The sequence below is a fragment of the Taeniopygia guttata genome, chromosome 27, assembly GCF_048771995.1.
Source record: "Taeniopygia guttata chromosome 27, bTaeGut7.mat, whole genome shotgun sequence".
Lineage (NCBI taxonomy): Eukaryota > Metazoa > Chordata > Aves > Passeriformes > Estrildidae > Taeniopygia > Taeniopygia guttata.
In genome coordinates, this window is record NC_133052.1 from 3,183,101 (window position 1) to 3,204,787 (window position 21,687).

Sequence of the window (21,687 nt, forward strand, 5' to 3'; positions counted from 1 at the left end):
TCACTGGGTGACAAAGGCCACACGGGTGACACGGAGCTGCAAACAGTGCAAGGCTTTAATTCAGCCCCCACAAATTTTGGGGGTGGGGGTCTGACCCCCAGACCCCCGTGGGGGTGCAGAGAGGCCGGGGGGGCTGTGGGTGCCCCCCTCCCGCAGCGCAGCCCCCGCACCCCCAACACCCCCCCCAGCACCCCCAAAAAGGATCCAAGTCTCTGCTTAAGGCAAATCCCGCCGGGAGCTGCACCTTTGGGAAGGAAAGAAGGGGCTGGGCCAGCACCCAGGGGAGGTTTGGGGGTCCTCGGCGCTGTGCCCCCCACCCCGGGGTCACAGTGGGGGTGGGGGAGTCACAAATTGTGCCTTCACCCGCTGGTGGAGGGGCAGAGGTTGGCACAGAGCCTGGCACAGAGTCCTCGCTGCCACGGCCACCACCTCTGTGCCCTCTTCCTCAGGGAATTGGGGCGCAGCCACAGCAATCTGGGGGTGCCAGCTGAGCCCCCAGCCCCTCTGTGGGGAGCTGGGGCACCCCCAGCCCCTCTGTGGGGAGTTGGGGCACCCCCAGCCCCCGGCAGGGCAGGGATTTGGCACCAACAGTCGGGTCCAGGGCCCCAAACGTCGGGGGCAGCCGCGGTGGGAGGAGGGGCTGAGCCCCCCTGGCCTCAGCCCACGGCTGGCAGTGGGGGGACCCCCGGCCGGGGGTGCAGGGTCCTGTCCCCGTCCCCACGGAGCAGAGAGGCCGCTGGAATGTCCTCAGGGCTTGGAGCAGAGCTCGGCCACGCGCTGGCGCAGGTGGAAGGCGAACTCGAACATGGTGGCAGCCAGGCTCTGGTGGATCAGGTAGCGGGGCAGGCGACCCTGGGGACACAGGACGGGGACACGGGGTCACAGGGACGATTTGGAGCTGGGAGCTGTCCCCACCCCAGCCTGGGAGGCTCCAGGGACAGGGATACATGGACTGTCCCCATCCCAACCTAGAGGCTTGCAGGACACAGAGCTACGAACGAGGGCTGGGGGTTGGTCCTGTCCCACTCCGGGGTGATGGGGATTTGGGGCTGGGGGCTGCCCCTATCCCATCCCATTCCATCCCAGAGGGATCCAGGGATGCAGGAGCCATAAATGGGGGTCAGGGCTGGGCTCTGCCCCCATCCCATTCCAATCCCATCCCAGGGGATCCAGGGATGCAGGAGCACCGCTGTGCGGAGCTGCGGCTCTCGGGGACTCGGATCCGGGGGAGGAGCTGCAATGTGGTTGGATTTCTCTAAAAAAGCCCTGCACGACTCACACCCCCCCCACTCCCCACCCGCCTCGGCCTCGGCTCCGTGGTGGGAGATCCACAAAAACTGAAAAAATGAAAATCTTTGGCTCTGAGAGGGAGGGAGCTGAGGCAGGGCCGGGAGCTGCTCCGGGGCACCGAGGGATGGATGAGTGGCCAACTCTCCCGAGGGTCAGGCAGGCACAGGACACTCTCCTCCCCTGGGACCGGGGCTGCTCCAGCGCACATCTTTTCCTGGAGGGGGTTTTCCCTCGGACACAAGGGCAGGAAAAGTGCGAGGCCGCTGTTCCCAGGGGCCATTTCAGCCGCTTCCCGATGCAAACAAACACACGTGCGGGATCCTCCCTCCCTCCCTCCCCCGAGGCGCAGGAAGGGATGAGCCGCGGGCTATAAATACTCGCCCAGGGCCAAAGGGAAGAGCAGGAGCTGCGGAGGGCTCCGGGCGCTGCTGGCAGAGCCCCTGGGGAAGGCGGTGGGAGCACTTGGGGGTTATTAATAGCTTTAATAGCTCGGCATTCCTTCCACGCCGGAGGCGGCACCGGGAAGAGCAAGGACAAGGAACCTCTTTTCTTTCCGAGCCCCACCACTGTGGGGAGGGGGTTTGTTACATCCCCCCTCCCCAAAACCTGCCGGTTTTGGGAGGATTTCCTCCTCCAAGGGAGGGAAAACACATCCCTGGCACCACAGGGCGGGCACGTCCCGCTCCGGGAGCTTCCCAAACCTTTCCCGAAGCGTTTGGGAAAACGGGCAGGAGCCGCTGGGCTCTGGGGGAGGGGAGGGGGCCGTGGGAGGGGAGGGGAGGGGGCTGCAGCGCTGCAGCAGAGCCCAGGGATGAATGGAGCCTTTGTGCTGCTGCGGCAGCGCCGTTACCACGTCAACCTTCCGCGGAGGAAGGAACGGGGCCAGCTCCGCTCCCGCTCCCGCATCCGCCCCATCCCGCTCCCTCCGTGCCCCATCCCTGCCCCTCCGTGCCCCCATCCCGCTCCCTCCGTGCCCCCATCCCGCTCCCTCCGTGCCCCCATCCCTCCGTGCCCCATCCCGCTCCCTCCGTGCCCCATCCCTGCCCCTCCGTGCCCCCATCCCGCTCCCTCCGTGCCCCCATCCCGCTCCCTCCGTGCCCCCATCCCTCCGTGCCCCATCCCGCTCCCTCCGTGCCCCCATCCCTCTTTCCCCCAATCCCACTCCCTCTGTGCCCCATCCCTCCGTGCCCCATCCCGGCCCCTCCGTGCCCCATCCCTCCGTGCCCCATCCCGGCCCCTCCGTGCCCCCATCCCTCTTTCCCCCAATCCCGCTCCCTCCCTGCGCTGCCTTTTGTCCGGGACACCGGCAAGGACAACACGCAGCTCGCTCCCCCGGGGGTGGATTTTGGGTGGTTGTAGTGGTGCCAGGAGATTGTGGAGAAGGGAATTTGCCCCTCTGGAGTGCTCCTGGCAGTGGCCAGGCACAAAACTGCCCATGCCTCGGAGTGGGTTTGGTCACCAAGGAGGATCAAAACCTCCTCTCCCCCAGTCCTGCGCTCAGAGGTGAAACCCTTAAGTGAGACCTTAAATAAGGAAGAGTTTCCAGGTAACTTCCCAAACTCCCACCGGGAAAAGAGAGGGATTTTGGAGTAGTTTAACCCCCACTTGCCAAATCTGAGTCCCCTCAGGGCAGTGCTTGCTAAGGGGCCACTTCCACGGCTGCTGGGATGCTGGAGCAGAGGCAGAGCTGCGCTGGGGACGGGATGCAGCTGCCTCACCCAGGAGCTGGCTTTACCTTCAGATCTGTGTTGAGAATCCAGATGAAGGTGCAGACCTTGGCATTGCTGGGACATTTCAGGACGATGAATCCTCCAGGTCCATTCTCACCCCTGTGGAGGAGGAAAGCCAAGAGGAGGGTCAGCAGAGCCAGGCTGGAATTCTGGCTGGGATTCTCTGTGGATGCAGCACATGGAGCCGAGCCTGGCAGTGAAAGCCAGAGCCCAGTGGGGCAGGAGCAGATGCTGGGAGCCTGGGAAGGTGTGTGCCTTGGCTCCAGGTACACGAGCCAGCACGGCAGGGCAGCTTTCCCACAGGTGCCTTGGCAGCGGCGGTGCCAGGGCTGCCGGTGGAGCAGCAGCTCTGCCTCATGCCAGCTGCTCCCCACGGGAAGCTTTCCTGGGAGCAAACAAGAGGTCCCAGGAAACTCTGTGTGCTCAGGACAGGCTTGGCACTTGTCACACCAGCCCCCAGATCCTTCCCGGCACCATCTGATCTGTCTCTGAGACGGGAGCTGTGCACACGCAGCCCAAATACAGATTTCCCTTCCCTCTTCACAACACGCTATTTTTGCTGTGTGCCTTCGCTAAAGGATTTTTCCAGGCCTTGAAGTCCCCAGTTCCTAAATAGACTGAGGCAGCTCCAACGGCTCTGAGATAAAATGTCAATTACTTTAACCAGATTATTGAGACGAGCGAAGTCGGAGCGCGCAGCGGCACAGCTGGGCCCTGGCAGGAACAAGGAGTCCTTGTCTGACGAGCCCAGCCCCGCTGAGATCCATCACCAGCCTGTCCCTTCAGAAGGGGAGAGGCCAAAGCCCTGCTGAGATTTTGGGAGCTGCTCCATCCTCACGGCTTCATCCCTCAGTGCCTCAAATTCGGTGAGCGAGCAGTTTACTGTGGGAACCCAGGGCTTCCCTCTGGCTGCCCTGGGACCCTGGCAGGGGTCAGGAACCCCCCTGGACAGAGCCCCCAGAGACACTGTCTGTGATCTCTGTCAATGGAAAAGAGTTTTCAATCTTACAGGATGAATTACCAGTTCTGAGTGTTTGATATCAGTAATAATTCAGTGTGGCACGGGTGCAAAAGTAAAATTTTAGGATTCTAGATTAGGGGTTCAAGGGGCACAAGATGGAGGAAATTGGGTGTGTCTTGTCCTTTTTCTCCTTCTTCATGCCCTCCATGTTTCACTGTGGTGTTGGCATTTTTCTGTTGGTTCAGGCTGGGGACACACTGTCCAACGTAGGTGACAGATATTGGCACGTTATTGTAAATCCAGCACAGGTAGTTTGTGGTATTTAATGTTTGTACCATCCCACTGAGGGCAGAGCCCCACACGCTGCCCTGCAGGACAGAGCTGCAGCAGGGCAGCAGAACATGTTAGAGATAAACAGAATAAACAACCTTGAAACCAGCACAGACGAATTATGGCTTCTGCTTTGGCAGCGGGGCAGAAAGACAGAGACTTTTTACAATCTCGGAACTATCAATACCTCAGATTCTGACAGTTTATGAGGAGCAAAAGGCATGAGAGAGGCTCGGAGCCACAGCCAGCTGTTTACTGCCCCTCAGAAATCCCTGTTTGGGAATTAACTGTTACATAAACAGGATGTGGGCCTGGGGTTTGTGCTCTTACTGGTCAGCACCTCCACTCCCCTGAGCTGGAAAACGCCCCAGCAGCGCTGACAGCACAGAGAGTTTCTTGAACAAAGGGAGACGAACAAGGGAAGCGAGGTTCAGCTCCACAAATAGCTCAGCTTCCTGCAAATCCTGCCAGGAAGGCAGCAGGGCTTGCAGTTAAGTGGCTCTTTGCCTTGGAGCTCTGGAGAAGTGCGTGATCCCAGCTGAAAAAACAGCACCTGCCTCTCACCTGACATATTTGGAGAGCGGAGGCTTCAGGCTGTGCGTGGTCGATATCCCTGAGGAAACGTACCTGTCCCTCCTCCTCTCGATCCGACGCACGTTCACGAAATCCCTGCGCAAAGAAAGGGCTTAAAAACACACTGGGGATGTGCAGGGGGCAGATCCAGCTCTTTGGACTGCTGGGAGAGGCTGTGTCAACACGGGGAACTGATATCTGGGAGCCCGACTGAAGGAGGTTTGGAGCTTTGAGAATCCTGCCAGGAGCATCTGGAGGAAATTTCAGGGGCTGCTCGCCCTTGGGAGTGTTACCTGCACGGCCAAGCAGCCCTACCAGGGTGACACCAGCAGCTCAGAGCGTTCCCAGTGCTCCAGAGGGGTCTCCCCAGGGTTTGGGGGGTGTTTAGGGGCAGTGTGGGATGAACTGACCTCGGGGACACCACCCCGCCGGCAGCTCCGGCCGCCACGTCATACGAGACGATCGTGTTGTCCTCAATCCGCTGCAAGATCTGGGGAAAGGCAGAGGGGAATAAATCAAAAGAAGGGAAACTTGTTCAGACTGTGGCAAGTACCAAGAGGATACAGCCCTTCCCCCAAATCAGCATCGGGATCAGACCAGAGGATCTTATGGGGCGGAGAGCGACGAGCGGTGGGTGTGCTGGTTCATCTCCTGAGTTTTTGGGGGCACAGGTGTCACCTCCAGCTCTCCTCTGTGAGGCTCTGAGCCCCCCACCAGGCAGAGGCAGCTCTGGCTCAGCCCTGGCCCCTGTCCCTGCCCACCTCTCGGGCTCTTGGCCGGGCACAGGCGTGTGCAGCCGGAGCGCACGGATGAGCGGCGGGGATTTTACGCCTCGGTGCCTGGGATCCAGCTCGGCTCCAGCCCCGCCAGCAGCCCGTGTTGGACGGGGGAGCTCCAGCTCTCCGCTCCAAGGAGCTCCTGTGATTAAGCCATCTTTGTCCAGCACGCTCACCTGGCAAGCTGCCACTGTTCTGTTCCACAGGATCATCTTCTCGGGCTGCAGAATCACCTCCTGGTAAACCATTTCAGGGGAGCACTGCAGGAAAGCCTGAGGACAGAGCCAGAACACTCAGCCAGCCCCTCTGCTCCCCTTGGGGGAGAGTATTTTTAAGGAAAACGGGGTAAAACACAAAGGACAACTGGGAATGCAGGGGAGGGAGGGGTGAGGCCGGCCTGGTTCCCCTGCATGCAAAGCCAGGGCTGTCACCCCTCTGCCCCAGTGCTCCCAGGGGCTTGGGGAGCACCCGTGGGGTCCGGGGGTTCACACAGACCTCAGGATTTGGGAGTCACTGAGCTTTGTCTATCTGTCCGTCCGCCCCTCTCCCACCCTCAGCAGTTCCCCATGCACCATTGCTTTGGGAAGTTGCATTTTTGACTGTTTTGGCTTTTTTTTTTCCCCCCAAGCCATTCCAAGCTCCAGCACACACAGCATCCATTCCATTCCCCCCCAATCCCCACGGGAGCGGGGATCTTGGGAGGCAAACGGTGAATGCAGTAAAGTGGGACCATCCAGCTTTTGCTGGTGAACACAAGAGCTGCTCCACTGGCAGCTCCTGCCAGCCAGGCAACATATGCACTGGAACAAAGAAAAGCCACGGCAGCACCGACGCTTCATTAAAGCGTGGTTCCCAGCCAAGCCACTCCAGCTTGGGCGAGGGCACGGAGCAAGGCACTTCCGAGCTGCTCTGCCCCGTGCCAGGCAGCAGCAGACGCACGCTCAGCCCTGGCCTTGCTGGCAATTAGTTCCAATTAGCCTCCTTGGTCAGATTAGTCTGAGATGCTGGGGTTGGAAGCGAGTCTTGCAGTCACCTGCTCCCGACTCGACCAGAGGAGTCTGGGGTTTTGGATATTTACTGGGGAGTTTGTCTGCTGGCCAAGGGGTTTTCCTGGAGAGATTCCCCAGTGCTGTTCATCTGTCTCAAGCACAGGGAGAGTGTTCTGCAGCCTGACCCGTGCTGAAAGCTGAGCCCTGGCTCTTCCCCGTGCCAAAGAGACCAAGGAATCGGCCCAAGGATGTTCTTACCTTTAAAATAAAGGTCTTGCCGTGGAAAGGGATTTCAAAAGTGTAAACAACATCACCAAAGTCCTGTGCAAGAGATGAGAAAGTTGTGTTTGCATCAGTAAAAAGGGATTGTTTCTATTCAGGGTGAGGTTTGCTAGAACTCTGAGGCTCCTGTCACCCCCTGCAGCCCCCCAGCACCCCCTGCCCCCCACACCAGGCAGCGACCTCGGCACAGAAACCGCCCCGAGCACATTTCAGTTGGCCATGCCCACATTTCCATCAACAAAACAATATCCAGAGAGGCGGCAGGGATGAGACAGAAAAAGAATCCGCCCCGTGCCAGGCTGCAAACCCCACGTCAAGGTCACATTCTCTTTGCAGCAGCACCGGGGTGCAAAAGGGGTTCGCTGCCAGCGCTGCTGGTGTTACCTACAGCTGAGAGGAGCCTCCCCGGAGGGGCTGGGCATGGGCAGATGAAAACCTTTCATCGTTAGCCCTGTGTTAAACTCTGATTAGTCTATTTAAATCCATCCCCCTTTGGAAAAAGAAAACAATCTGCCCAGCTAGTTTGGCATCAGACAAAGGATCACTTGACAGGGGAATTTGAAACAGCAGATGAGACAGCAGTTTGCAGGATTCGCACCCCCCGCCCCAGTCGTGTTTGAACCTCCTGAAACAAGGTTGGGTTTGGGGGACAAACCCCTCCTCTTCCTCTCCACTCTTCAGAGAGAAGAAAGAGCTCTGTGCACCCCCAAAAAGTCTGGAGTAGGCAGAGCCACATCCCAGATTTACACCCCAGGTGCTGGGGAAGGGGGACACCAGCGGCTTTGGGGGTGGGAAGAGCAGTTAGTGCCCAACATGGGCCAAGACTCCAGTTTGGGCCCCCAGCAGGCTCAGAGGCACCTGGGCATGGAGCAAGGGCAGGGCTGGAGCTGTGGGAGCAGCATTCCCCTGCTCCTGCCCATGGCTCTGCATCCCAAAGGTGAGCCAGCCACCCCTGCCCACCCTCCGGACAGAGGGAGGTGGGAAGGGCCCCTCTCCTGTCAAACTGCAAAGCAATTAAACGTCTAATTAAATAAGAGGGGATTTTACATTTAACTGAACTGGAATAGATTCCTAATTCAATCAGGTAATTGTAACGCTTGTTAATTTTTCATGGCGCAAGGAGGTTTCCAAAGCCTCGTTTGTCCCGGTTTTTGCTAAGCCATCCATGCCCTCTGCCAGCTGGGGAGGAAAATCCACACTTGCATTGTTTTTCTCGAACTTCCAGTTCTCCTCCTGGGCGAGGATTTGGTCCACAACCTCCATGGCCTCTTTGCCTTGTCGGACATACTCCTTTTCCTGGGTAAGAAGGGAGGATTTCATTAGCTGGGCGTGCAGGAGTGTGTGTGAGGCTGCTCCCCCCCTCCCCGGGCTGGCAGAGGGAAAGGGGATCAGAAATCTCTTAATTTGGGTCACAGAGGCCTCATTTTGGAGCTCCAAGTCACGCTCCCCGCCCTGGCTTGGATCCACACACCAGCTGCTCCCGATGGCTCCTGCCTGAGCAGGAAGGTTTCCAGCAGGCAAAGGGCTCTGGGATGTGCAGCTTCCTTCCTGGAGGAGCCAGAATTCGGGCTGAACAGGAGCAGGAGCTCTTGGAAAAGGGCACAAAGCCTGTGCCCAGCCAGGTTTTGGGGAGGTTAAGGGCCACCCTTCAAGCCACGGGGACAAGTGAGGTGATGCCCATCCCAGAATGTGACCAAAGGAGCAGGGTGAAGGGAGAAGGGGGAGGGACAGGCAGGAGCAGAGCCAGAACACATTCCTGTGGGATGCTGCAGGGCAGAGCACACAGCCCTGGGGAAGGGGGATAAAGCTGGGGGGCTCAGATGACCCCTCCTGCAGTGACTGCCATGCCACCAGTCCTGTGGCACAGAGAGGGCTCAGCCACATGTCCCCAGAGCTGAGGGGTCTGGAATGGGGGGGGGCAGCAGAACCTGATGGGACCACAAGACTGGGGAGACTCCCAGAGCCCCAGATCAGCGGGAGCTGAGGGCAGGGCCAGGCTCTGTTTACCTGAGTTGTCAAGGCCTTCCTCCCCACACCTTCCTCATCAGACTCGTTGTCTGAACCTAGGGGAAGCACCAATTAACTCACAGTTAATTAACACCCCAGCGGTACCAGCTCCCTCCCTTCTCGTGGGGGACAAGGTCTGATCCCTGTCCCTCCTCCAGCAGGAAGGGCTCTCAGTGAGGATGACTCCCTGTCTCCCTGAACACCTGCTTGGCTCTCTAGAGGGCTGAGCTCATCCCGGGTGTCAGCTGTACCAGGAACAGTGTTCCAGAGGGCTGAGCTCATCCCGGGTGTCAGCTACACTGGAAAAACTGCCCTGGAGAGCTGGGCTCGTCCTGGGTGTCAGCTACACTGGGACAACTATTCCAGAGGGCTGAGCTCACCCCTGTGTCAGCTACACTGGGAAAAGTGTTCCAGGGGGCTGGGCTTGTCCTGGGTGTCAGCTACAATGGGAACAGTGTTCCAGAGGGCTGGACTCATCCCTGTGTCAGCTACAATGGGAACAGTGTTCCAGAGGGCTGGACTCATCCCAAGTGTCAGCTACACTGGGACAACTGCTCCAGAGAGCTGAGCTTGTCCTGGGTGTCAGCTACACTGGGAAAAGTGTTCCAGAGGGCTGGGCTTGTCCTGGGTGTCAGCTGTACCAGGAACAGTGTTCCAGAGAGCTGAGCTTGTCCCGGGTGTCAGCTACACTGGGAAAAGTGTTCCAGGGGGCTGGACTCATCCCAAGTGTCAGCTACAATGGGAACAGTGTTCCAGGGGGCTGGGCTTGTCCTGGGTGTCAGCTACACTGGGACAACTGCCCTGGAGAGCTGGGCTCACCCCAGGTGTCAGCTACACCAGGACAATCCAGCTGAGATGTCCCCACTGCCACGCCAGGAGCTCTCCAGTGCCAGCACAGGGCAGTGACGTGCCACCAGCCCTTATCCTCACCCCGGGGCAGCATTTTCCAAGCTCAGAGCTCAGAGCATTTAATCCCAAGCCCACACAAGGCTCCAGTGTCCCACGGAGCTGCAGCCCGGCTCGCAGGGACGAGGGCAGCTCTGATAAAAAGGTGCCATGTGGAGAGTGTGGCAGTGCCACCCCTGCCCACATGCAGGCACAGAGAGGGGACAGGGGACCTTGTTCTGCAGTGTCAGCTCCTGGAGGTTCTGCCAGGGGTTGGGATAACGAGGCAGAGCTCGGGGAAGAGATGATGGAGGTGAGGAATTCCAGGGTGGGATGAGCATGGGAAGAGAGGTGATGGCACAGGTGACCTTACCTGCGAAGGACTCGGGTGGGGAGTAGAACTGTCCCTCAGAGAGGGCTCGGGGGTACAGCAGTGGCCTCGAGGCTGCAGCCTGGGCTGCCAGGAACCCTGGGAATGGGAGCACAAGGATTTAACACCTGGCAGGCTGTGGGACACCAGCCCTGCCAAAACACCCTCTTGTTTTTCCCACTGACACCAGCCAGCCTCAGCTCCTGTTGCTTCATCTTTTGTCTGAGATGTTTTATCTGCCCCGGAGATCAATGGGCTCTTCTGCCTGTCAAATAATCCAAAGGCGATTAAGCATCTAATTAAATAAGAGCTTCCCCTGGAAGCAATTTGGAACCTGAGCCTAATCCAATAGAGGCATTAAACACTTGATCATTTTTCAATTTTAAAGCCTCCTTGCAAGACCCAAACATCCTCTGGTGCTTTGCAGTCAGAGCATTTCTGATTGCCTGACAAATGCCCCTCTTAGTCTGGTGCCACTTCCCAGCCAGTGACTCCTGGGAGAGGGACAAAGCAGGTCCCTAGAAGGACCCTGGAAGTCACAGGGTGATGTGTGAAGCATTAGGTCAGCCCCAATCCCTGCTCAGTGTGACCTCAGAGACCACAGAATTTCACACCCCATAATTCACCCTGCGCCACAGAATGTGTCTGTGACTCCAGCAGCCCTCCTGGAAAGGGGCTGCAGCCAGATCCAAACACAGATATCAGGGACAGGGAGTCCAACACTCTGCCTGGCATTTGCCTCCCTGTTTCCAAACACTTTCTCCCATGCAGAGCTGAGCTCTGTCTCCAGCAGGTCTGGCTGCAGGATCCAGCCATTGGGAAATCTGGCACATTTTTCCTCCCCTCAGTTAAAAGATGCTCTTTATAATCTGGTATTTTCTTCCCCTGAAGGGACTTGTTGACCATAACAGAACTGAGTCAGGCACTTCCCATCCCAGCCAACCTGGAGATCCCTTTCCCAGAAATGTCAGATCATGGTGATGCCAGAGCAGGCCTGGTTGGATTTGTCCAGCTCTTACCAGAGAGGAGCAAAAATACTCACATCGTTCCTCTTCTGCTTCCTGAGTTAGGACTTTAAAATCCAGGAACCAGGTCTCCAGCCAAGCAATGACAAACGAGACGATGGGAAGTAAATACCCAAAAGCCCCTTTGGTCAGAAGCTGTGTGGAAAGAAGCAGAAAACCCCAGGGAATGACCCAAAAAGGGAATAAAACAGCACTGAGAAATCACAAAGCAACTTCCTGCCAGCCCAGGGAAACCAACCTCGGAGAGGATGACCTTGACAATCAGGAAGGCACTGGATACCAGTGTAGTGACCTGAAAAATGAGTGGGCAGAGCTCAGATCCATGAGAAGTCCAGGAGGAGAGGGGAAACTCCCCAGAGGAGAGGCTGGAGTGGCTCCTTACCGCGATGACCCACCAGTGGCGCAGGCGGACGATGGCGTAGCCCAGGAGCAGCACGACAAAACGGAACAGAGCCAAGAGCTGCAACAACAACCAACACCCAGCAACACCAGTCACTGCCCTTGTCCCTCTGCCTCACTGCCCTTGTCCCTCTGCCAGGTGCTGGGAGGGCAGGGACAGCCACCAGCTCCCAGGGAACAGATGGATCAAGGCTGCACCAGGAGGGATTCACCGAGCTGGGCAAGGGGAGAGCCCAGACCCTCCCAGCCCCACTGAGCCCCAGAGCCCTGCAGGAGGCTGAGATACTCACAAAGATATCAAAGAAGGAGGTCTTGAATTTGTAGTTGATGATTTCATCCTTCAGGTTCTCCTTGATGCCCACCTTGGTCTGAGGGAGACAGGGAAGCAGGAAGCTGTTGAGTGTGGCAAGCACATTTCTCTCCCTCTCAGGATTTTCATAGAGGTGCACAGAGAGAAATTAAAGAGAAAACAATTTCTATTTCTGCTCCTTGTTTTTCCTATGTGGAATGGGTTTGGAGAATTGTTTACCTGGAGTGAGTGTTTGGTTGGATTCTGGTGAGGATTGTTTGAGCCTGATGGCCAATCCAATCCACTTGTGTCTGGACTCTCTCAAGAGAGGGTCACGAGTTAGAGTCAGAGAAAGTAGTATGTAGTTTTAGTATCCTCCTTTTATATAGTGTATTGATGTATTTTAGCATAGATATAATAAAGAAATCATCCAGCCTTCTGAATTGAGTCAGACATCGTCATTTCTTCCCATTGGGTTCGCCTGCATTTACAATAGTTGAGTGCACTGATAAGAAACTGATGGTGAAGGAGCTAAGCAGTGCCCGGGGTTATGGCCAGGTCAGGGAATGCATCTGGAACAGAAATGGTCCCACAGGCCCAGCGTGGGCTCCTCTGCCAGCACAGGACCAGGGAGGATCCCATGGCACATTCCCTGCCTGGATCACACCAATTTCCCCCAGGGATTCACACCCAGGAGCACGGCTGGGCAGGAGGGACATTAAAAACCTCTAGGTGGTGATTTCCAACACCCAAATCCTTGGCTCAGCACAGCCAGTGCCACCAGCTCCTCAGAGCCTGGAGCCCTTGGATGGCCACCTGCCACTGCTGCCCACCTGGCAGATTCCAGAGGAATGGCAGGAGACATGGAAAAATGGAAAACCACAGGAAAAATGGTCTTCAGGAACCTCCACTAATGCACTGAACATCTTCCTGTGAGGGCTGTCAGGGTCACTGAATCCCTGGGGGGATTTAAGAACCTCCTCATGAGGGGTCCCTTCTCCCTCCAGCTGGCTTCCCACAGCTCACAGCAGTGCTCCAGGAAATCTGGTGGAAGAAGGGAACCAGCAGGATCAAACGTGCTGGCAAAGGGAGGAGAGGGGGGATGCACAGCCACGGGAATCTGAGAGAGGCAAAAACCCTCTCTGGGACTGACAGCAGCGTGGAAAAAACTCATCCTGAGATAATCCAGGGTCTGACAGCCCTGGTCCTTGGGCCCCCATAAATCCTGGGAGGCTGGAATGGCTGTCTGCGAGGAAGTGAAGGGCTCAGGTAACTGGAACAAATGCTTCACCTTTAGGCTATGGCTTTGGACGGGGCCCAGCTGGCTGGGAGCTGGCAGAGCCAGCAGCTGGTGGATCCCGGGCCAGTCCTTGGCAGCCAGGGTGTCCTGGCACTCCAAGGGCAGCCACTGGCAAAGGATCCCTCTGGGTCAGGCTGCAAATCCAGGGAGAAGGAGGCAAAAACAGGGGGGTGAAGCTGGGCTGTGCCTCCAGCTGATCTGTGGCCACGGGACTCGGGCCAGCTTGGCTGAGTGGCCACCAAAAGCCCCTCTGTGGCTCCAAGGGATGCTGCAGGAAGGAGGAAGCACAGGGAAATGTTTGGGTGATGGTTTTTGGGGGGTGTTTCAGCTGTGAGGAACGAGTTGGTGGGTGCCAGTCCCTGGCAGAGGGGTGTCCTGGCACTCCAAGGGCAGCACAGGAAACCACTGGGATTGGGAAGGGATGCCTCCCAGTCTGGGATGGGGCTTAATATCCAACAAAAGGGCAAAAAGAGGGGGAGTGAAGCTGGGCTGTGCCTCCAGCTGACTTGTGGCCAGGGGACTCGGGCCAGCTTGGCTGAGTGGCCACTGAGAGCCTCATCCCCACACCCCGACTCCACGGGATGCTGCAGGAACACAGGGAAAGCTTTGGGGGGTGTTTTCAGCTTAAACACAGGCAGATGAACCACCTGAGGCATCTCCCTGGCTCTGAGAGCACCCAGCCTGCACAATTAGGGTTTGCTTTTAACGAGGGGCAATTTGCTCGGCTTATCTTGCAGTGAAGGAAACGGTTGGTTTCAAAAAAAAAAAAAAAAGAAAAAAAAAATGAAAAAAAAGGCATTAGTCATGATATCAAACTGTTGCTCTTCATAACCAGGCAAATAAGCTGCTCTAATGGCTTTAAATATGCAACATCTCAGCTCGGGGCCCAAATATCAGCACTTAGTCACTCATTAATGGCTACCTGCACGACCCACGCTCAGCATCACCCTGGTGACCAAACCGGGATTATCTCCTGGGGGCTGGAATTTGGAATTCCAGCACCTCTCCGTGAGAGGACTGGGACAAGGGCAGGGGGCTGGGGTCCAAACTGGGCGGGCAGGACACCGTCGGCACGGCTGGAATGCTGGCTGGGAGATGGTTTTTCCTAAGAGGGGTGGGAGCAGGGGGCTCTGGGCAGGGTGAGGAGCTGCTGGCCTGGACAGTCTGTGAAGTGCAGACACCCAGAGATAAGGAGGGCAGAGATAAGAGCTGCTGAGCGAGCAGCAGGATCCTGTGCTGATAAATGCAGCCCAGAGTCTATCTGTCCATCTCTGCTCCTCCAGGGGAGGACATGGAGTACCTGAAACCAGCCAGGGCCGGTTCAGGGAAAATAAAAACAAAATATAGCCCAGGGAGGGATTTGGACTTGGTGGGACTGAGGTAAATAAACTGGATTTTTCCCTGTTATTGCAACACAGACCAAACACAGCAGCTTGTGAGTGAAGCAAACCACTCACATCCCCCTCAGCAATCCCTTGGGAGGTGGAGCAGCACCTCCAGCTTCCCAAAGCTGAGATTAGCAGCAGAATTTTGGGATCAAAGCCCCTGGAGGATCCTCCTCCTGCTCCTCTGATGCTCTGAGGCAGCAGCAAACCCAGGGAGCAGGAGGGGAATTTGGCTCAACTCAGTGATTCCAGAGGCCCTGGATCTTGTTACAGCACAACAAAGGGAGGTGTTAACAACCCCGGACAGCCCCGACAAAGCCCCGGGGCAGGAAACGAGCTGGACTTTAGTTTATATTAAAGAACAGCGGCTCCTTGGCCAGTGCTGGGAACAGCAAACAAAGATCCGTCCCAGGAGTGCTGGAACAGAGCAATTAACGGAGGGAACTGAGTTTAAAAAGGGCAAAGATTCCCGGGTTTGCTTCCTCCAACTCACATTCAGCTCGATGATCCACAGCAGGGAGATGAAGAGCAGGTCGAAGGTGACGAAGAGGCAGAAGGTTCTCCTCACATCTGAGATGGCTTTTCTCTTCTCCGGGGAGAGGAAGTACGGGGAGAAGCCCTGGCTCTGGGAGAAGGAGGAGCTGATGGAGGCGATGGCGGGCAGGCTGCGTTCCAGATCGTGCTGCAGGTCCGTGGGCTTGCTCATCCTCCGGGGACATCGGCCACCAGGGCAGCGTCACCTGCGGGGACACACAGGGGACACTCAGGGCTCGCCACACCCCTGCTCCTGTCCTGCTCTGACAATGCCAGGAGCAAATCAGATCCCGGGGAGAAATCATCCCTGGGAGGGTGCTCAGGCCCTGGCACAGGGTGCCCAGGGAAGTTGTGGCTGCTCCATCCCTGGAAGTGTCCCAGGCCAGGCTGGATGGACCCTGAAGCAACCTGGGCTAGTGGAAGGTGCCCTGCCATGGCAGGGGTGGGACTGGGTGGGTTTTAATGCCATGGCAGCATGGAAAGGAGCTGCAAACCCCGTGAAAATGTTGTGGAAGGAGAAAAAAGGGGTCTCAAACCCCACAGAGACACTGTGGACGCAGGAAAAGGCTCTGAGGATGTTTTGGGAGCGCTCCCTGAAACCATGAGGCCACCCCACCCTTCCTTCTGCAGGGAAGGGAAAGCCTGGGGAGTTCGGCATCCCATTGGAACAGATCCCAGCCAGGAAAGAACCCTGGGCCTGATGCCTGGCTGGGCCAGGCAGAGCAGGGAGGCAGCAGGGAAGGAGCTGCTCCGTGTCCCAGGAACAGGGAAGGAGCTGCTCTGTGTCCCAGGAGAAGGGAAGGAGCTGCTCCATCTCCCTGGAGCAGGGAAGGAGCTGCTCTGTGTCCCAGGAGCAGGGAAGGAGCTGCTCCATGTCCCTGGAGAAGGGAAGGAGCTGCTCCGTGTCCCAGGAGCAGGGAAGGAGCTGCTCCATGTCCCTGGAGAAGGGAAGGAGCTGCTCCGTGTCCCTGGAGCAGAGAAGGAGCTGCTCCATGTCCCTGGAGAAGGGAAGGAGCTGCTCCATGTCCCTGAAGAAGGGAAGGAGCTGTTCCATCTCCCAGGAGCAGGGAAGGAGCTGCTCCATGTCCCAGGAGAAGGGAAGGAGCTGCTCCGTGTCCCTGAAGAAGGGAAGGAGCTGCTCTGTGTCCCTGGAGCAGGGAAGGAGCTGCTCTGTGTCCCTGGAGCAGGGAAGGAGCTGCTCCATCTCCCTGGAGCAGGGAAGGAGCTGCTCCGTGTCCCAGGAGCAGGGAAGGAGCTGCTCCATGTCCCAGGAACAGGGAAGGAGCTGCTCCATCTCCCTGGAGCAGGGAAGGAGCTGCTCCGTGTCCCAGGAGCAGGGAAGGAGCTGCTCCATCTCCCTGGAGAAGGGAAGGAGCTGCTCTGTGTCCAAGGAGCAGGGAAGGAGCTGCTCCGTGTCCCAGGGGCAGGGAAGGAGCTGCTCCATCTTCCTGGAGAAGGGAAGGAGCTGCTCCATGTCCCAGGAGCAGGGAAGGAGCTGCTCCATGTCCCTGGAGCAGGTAAGGAGCTGCTCCATGTCCCAGGAGCAGGGAAGGAGCTGCTCCGTGTCCCTGGAGCAGGGAAGGAGCTGTTCCATCTCCCTGGAGAAGGGAAGGAGCTGCTCCATCTCCCTGGAGAAGGGAAGGAGCTGCTCCATGTCCCAGCCCCGCCTGGCAGTGCCGGGCACACGCTCCCGGCACGAGCGAGGTGTTGCAGGGCTGCCGGGGCTGTTTTCCTGCAGCTGTGCCAACCATTGTATTGGGATTTTTCCTCTCCGTCAGCGCAGCACAAGGAGGCCGCTGTTGGGAAGGGGGTGTGACACGCCGGGGACAAACACGGATCCCAAAAAAACAGGTCGGGCCAGGGATCTGTCAGCCCCGGCCCCGCCACCTCCGAGTCACCCACGGCAACGCCACAGCCACAAACTCCTGCCCTGCTAAATCCTCCTGCTCAAGGACGTTTTGCCTCCAAATATATCCCCATGGATTGCTTGTGCTGTGAGCTCCTGCCTCGGCAGCTCTGTGCCTGCTGGGATCCCACTGAGGTTTGCCCACCACAGATCCCACTCGTGACATCCAGGGAAAAAGGTCAGATCTGTGTGGAGTGGAAATCCCATGGAATGTGCAGCCAGCCAGGAGCACCTGCAGGAGCCGAGCACAGCCCGATTTGGGGCAGTTTGGGGCAGTTTGGATCCCTGAGCCAGCAGTTTTTGCATCCCACCCCGGGGAGTGCTGGGGCTGGGAAGGGAACAAAGCTGGACCACTGTCAAATCCCTGTCAGTGCCTCTCGGAGGTGCTTGGGAAGGAGCTGGAATCCTTGTCACTTCGGATCAGCCGCTCCGCACGCCGGGCCTGGCTCGAAGTGACAAAAGTTAAGGACATCTGTGAGGGATAAATAATAAATCCCCCCCTGGCCGGGGCTGCCGCCGCCTCCTCCTCCCCTCCGACAGCACTTTGCACTTAGGCAGCCCCTCCCCAACTTTCACAGCGCTTTAAAATCACCCGGAGAGGCTCCAGGGATGCCAGGAGGGGTCACAGTGGGGTGCTGGGACACGGCAGGACACGGGGACAGGCAGGACATGGCACCAGAGCACCCCGGTGCAGCTCATCCATCCTTAATGCCAGCCTTGCCAAGGAGGTTTGGGCTGTTTTGGGCTCCCAAACCATCCAATTCCCGAGGGAGAAGCCGCTCTGTGGGGCAGAGCAGGAATGTTTGAATCCCACACCAGCTCCCCCCTCGAGTGGAGCTGCTCCCTCAGGCAGCTGAGAGCTGGGAGCAGGGGCTGGGTGTGGAGAAACGTGGCTGTTCCTGGGTGACAGATGAATTATTGAGCTCTGCTCCATTATGCATTCCAGCATCCTCCGCATCCCGCTCGGCAGCCCGGGAAGGAGCAGGTCGGGTGGGGGTCGGGCTCTGCTCCCACAGGATGAGGGATGGGATGAGAGGGAAAGGCCCCAAGTGGTGCCAGGGTGGACATCAGGGGGATTTATTCACTGAAAGGACAATCAGGCTTTGGGAGGTGGAGTTGTCATCCCTGGAATGGTCAAAAAAACGTGTGGATGTGGCACTTGGGGACACGGGTTAGGGGTGACGCGGCTGTGCATGACAACCTGAACCCTGACAGGTTCTTGGAGATGATCCTGGAGGGCTTTTCCAGCCTCAGTGATTCCAGGATTCCATCCCAGTGAGGGGCAAACGCTGCTGGGGGCCACTCTGGGTGACAGATCACAGCCCAGGGGATACCCTAAGTGACAAATCACAGCCTGGGGGACACCCCGAGTGACAGATCACAGCCTGGGGGACATCCCAAGTGACAAATCACAGTGTGGGGGACATCCTGACTGACAGATCACAGCCTGGGGGACACCCCGAGTGACAGATCACACCTCAGGGGACATCCCAAGTGACAGATCACAGACTGGGGGACACCCCCAAGAAATAGATCACAGCCCAGGGGACATCCCGAGTGACAGATCACACCTCAGGGGACACCCCGAGTGACAGATCACACCTCAGGGGACACCCTGAGTGACAAATCACAGCCCTGGGGACACCCCCAGTGACAGATCACAGCCCTGGGGACACCCCCAAGAGATAGATCACAGCCCAGGGGACACCCTGGGTGACAAATTATAGCCCAGGGGACACTCCAGGAACCCTTCTGGGCTTCTCTGACTTGAAAAAAGGGGATTTGAGATTTTGGGGAAGGATTTTTGGCAGGGAAAGCTCCCAGTTTGGGGACTAGGAGGTGACAGAGCTGCAGGGACAAGGGTGGCACCACATCCCAGCAGGATCCCAGCAGGAGCTAACACGGATCTGGTGAAATCCTGAGCCAGTATTCAGCACCAACAGCCAGTAAAACCCCATCAGCCCAGTGCCAGCACCCCAAAATTCTGTCAGCCCAGTGCCAGCACCCCAAAACCCATCAGCTCAGTGCCCCCACATCCCAGTGCCAGCACCCCAAAGCCCCTGTCACCCCTAAAGCCCCTGTCACCCCCTCCCTGTGACCCTCGTTAGCCCTGTGTCCCGTTAATGACCCCATGACACCACTTCTCCTTCCTCCCACGCTTCCCCAGGCTCATGTGACAATTCCCGTGTCCCCTCTGCTGTCCCCTCTCCCAGGGGTGCAGCCCAGGGTGGGGAGCACCCACAGGGGGACCCCCAAAGTTGCTGCAGCCCCCTGAGCCGTGGGGGAGATTCCAGAGGGGGGATGGAGACCCCACAGGGCACTGAGGGGGGTCAGAGCCGCCCTTTAGAACAACAAAAAAGTGTCGATGTTAAACAGACACGCAAATTCCAGCCAAAATAAAAACTGGGAAGGATCCAATGGAGCAAAGCGCTGGAGAAGGTTTGGTTCAGGGCCAAGGGGGGACACGGGGATGCCCAGGGGGACTGAGACCCCCGTGGGGACACCGAGACCCCCGTGGGGACACTGAGACCCCCATGGGGATAATGAGACCTCTGTGGGGACACTGAGACCCCTGAGAAGACACCGAGATGGTGGGAGGACACTGAGATCCCCGTGGGGACACCAAGACCCCTGTGGGGACACCAAAATTCCCATGGAGACACCGAGATTCTGGGAGGACACTGAGACCCCTGTGGGGACACCGAGACCCTGAGAGGACACTGAGAGCCTGGGGGGACACCAAGACCCCCGTGGGGACACCAAGACCCCCAGAAGGACACCAAGAACCTGGGAGGACACTGAGACCCTCATGGGTACACTGAGACCCCTGTGGTGACAATGAAATCCTCATGGAGACATTGAGACCCTGGGAGGACATTGAGATCCCTGTAGGGACACCGAGACCCCTGTGGGGACACCAAGACCCCAGTGGGGACACCAAGACCCCCATGGGGACACTGAGACCCCCACGACCCCCCTGGCAGTGCAAGGAAACTCGGGAGAGCCTCGGGAAAAGCAGCTTTGTCCCAGAGCCAGCTGTGGGATCCTGCAGCATCCCCTAATTCCTCATCTCCCAAAGATCCGGGGGAAGTTTAGGGCTCTCCTGCCCATGCCCCAAAGGCAGCAGGAGGAACAGCCCAGCCCAGCCCCACATTTGGGGGTTTCAGCGCTCGGAGCCCCCGTGAGACCCCCCTGGTCCCGAGGGTCGGGAGAGACGGGTCACAGCGGGATTGGGGTGGGATGTGGGGCTGGATGTGGGGTGGGATTTGGGGCTGGGTTTGGGCTGGATTGGGGTTGGGGTGTGGGGCTGGATGTGGGGTGGGATTTGGGTCAGGATGTGGGGCTGGATGTGGGGTGGAATGTGGGGCTGGATGTGGGGTGGGATTTCAGTCAAGATTTGGGTTGGGATGTGGAGCTGGTTGTGGTGTGGGATTTGGGTCGGGATGTGTGTTGGGATGTGGGGCTGGATTTGGGCTGGGATTTGGGGCTAGATTCGGTCGGGATTTGGTTTGGATTCGGTCGGGATTCGGTCGGGATTGGGTCGGGATTTGGGGCTGGATTCGGTCGGGATTGGGGCTGGATTGGGTCGGGATTGGGTCGGGATTTGGGCTGGATTGGGTCGGGATTTGGGGCTGGATTGGGTCGGGATTTGGGGCTGGATTCGGTCGGGATTGGGGCTGGATTGGGTCGGGATTGGGTCGGGATTCGGGCTGGATTCGGTCGGGATTCGGGCTGGATTCGGTCGGGATTCGGGCTTTATTCGGTGCCCCCCGGGGCACACCAGGACGGGCTCTCCCTGCCGGGACTCCCGGGAAGCGGAGCAGGGCCCGGGAATATAACGGGACCGACCGGGACGGGACCCGAACGGGACTACCCGAGGCCTGCCGCAGCCGCGGGCCCGGTGCCGGTAACCGGGACTGAGGCCCGGTCCCGTCCCGGTACCGCCGGGAGCGGCACCGAGGCCCCAGCGAGGCTGCCCGGCACCGTCAGGGCCGGGAACGGCTCTGAGCCCCCCGAAATGTCCCCGAAATGTCCCCGAAATGTCCCCAGAGTGGCCCCCCGGTACCCCCCGGTACCTCCCGGTGCCGGTCCCGGGTCCGGGTCCGGTCCCGCCGCCACCTCCGACCCCGGAAGGGAAACGCCAGAACGAGAACGAGGCTGCGCCGGCAGCGACCATCGCCGGCCGCGGGGGGGGGGGGCGGGACAGACCATTCACGGCGGGAGGGGGGGTCAGTGGGGCTGGGAGAGACCCTGTGGGGCTGGGACAAACCATTCACCGCGGGAGGGGGGTCAGTGGGGCTGGCAGAGACCATTCCCGTCGGGAGGGATCAGTGGGGCTGGGAGAGACCACTCACAGCGGGAGAGGGGGTCAGTGGGAGAGACCATTTCTCATACGGGGGCTCAATAAAGCTGGGAAGGACCATTCCTCGTGGGAGGTGGAATCAGTAGGGCTGGGAGAGACCATTCCAAAAGGGGGAATCAGTGGGGTGAGGGCGAGACCATTCCCCGTGTGGAGGGGGGGGAGGTGTCTATGGGGTGAGCAAGGCAGAGACCATTCCCCCTCCTTGGGGGTGTTCCAGTGGGTCTGGGAGAGACCATTCTCCAGTGGAGGGGTGACCATGGGGGGGGTATCCGTGGGGCTGGGAGACACCATTC

The 21,687-nt window shown here is 58.5% G+C and overlaps 1 protein-coding gene across 1 annotated transcript; it reads right to left on the reverse strand.

The window, feature by feature from the left end:
- Nucleotides 1-37: 37 nt before the first annotated feature.
- STARD3 (StAR related lipid transfer domain containing 3) lies at nt 38-21,218 on the reverse strand. The gene is made up of 15 exons (XM_030256157.4): nt 21,108-21,218; nt 15,085-15,331; nt 11,908-11,985; nt 11,601-11,678; nt 11,457-11,510; nt 11,236-11,353; nt 10,197-10,292; nt 8,939-8,994; nt 8,135-8,227; nt 6,908-6,970; nt 5,837-5,932; nt 5,295-5,374; nt 4,876-4,980; nt 3,026-3,119; nt 38-852 (listed from the first exon to the last, which is right to left on the reverse strand). Exons 2-15 carry the CDS (start codon nt 15,295-15,297, stop codon nt 748-750), a joined length of 1,329 nt encoding a protein of 442 aa, XP_030112017.2. The 5' UTR covers nt 15,298-15,331; nt 21,108-21,218; the 3' UTR covers nt 38-747.
- Nucleotides 21,219-21,687: the final 469 nt, after the last annotated feature.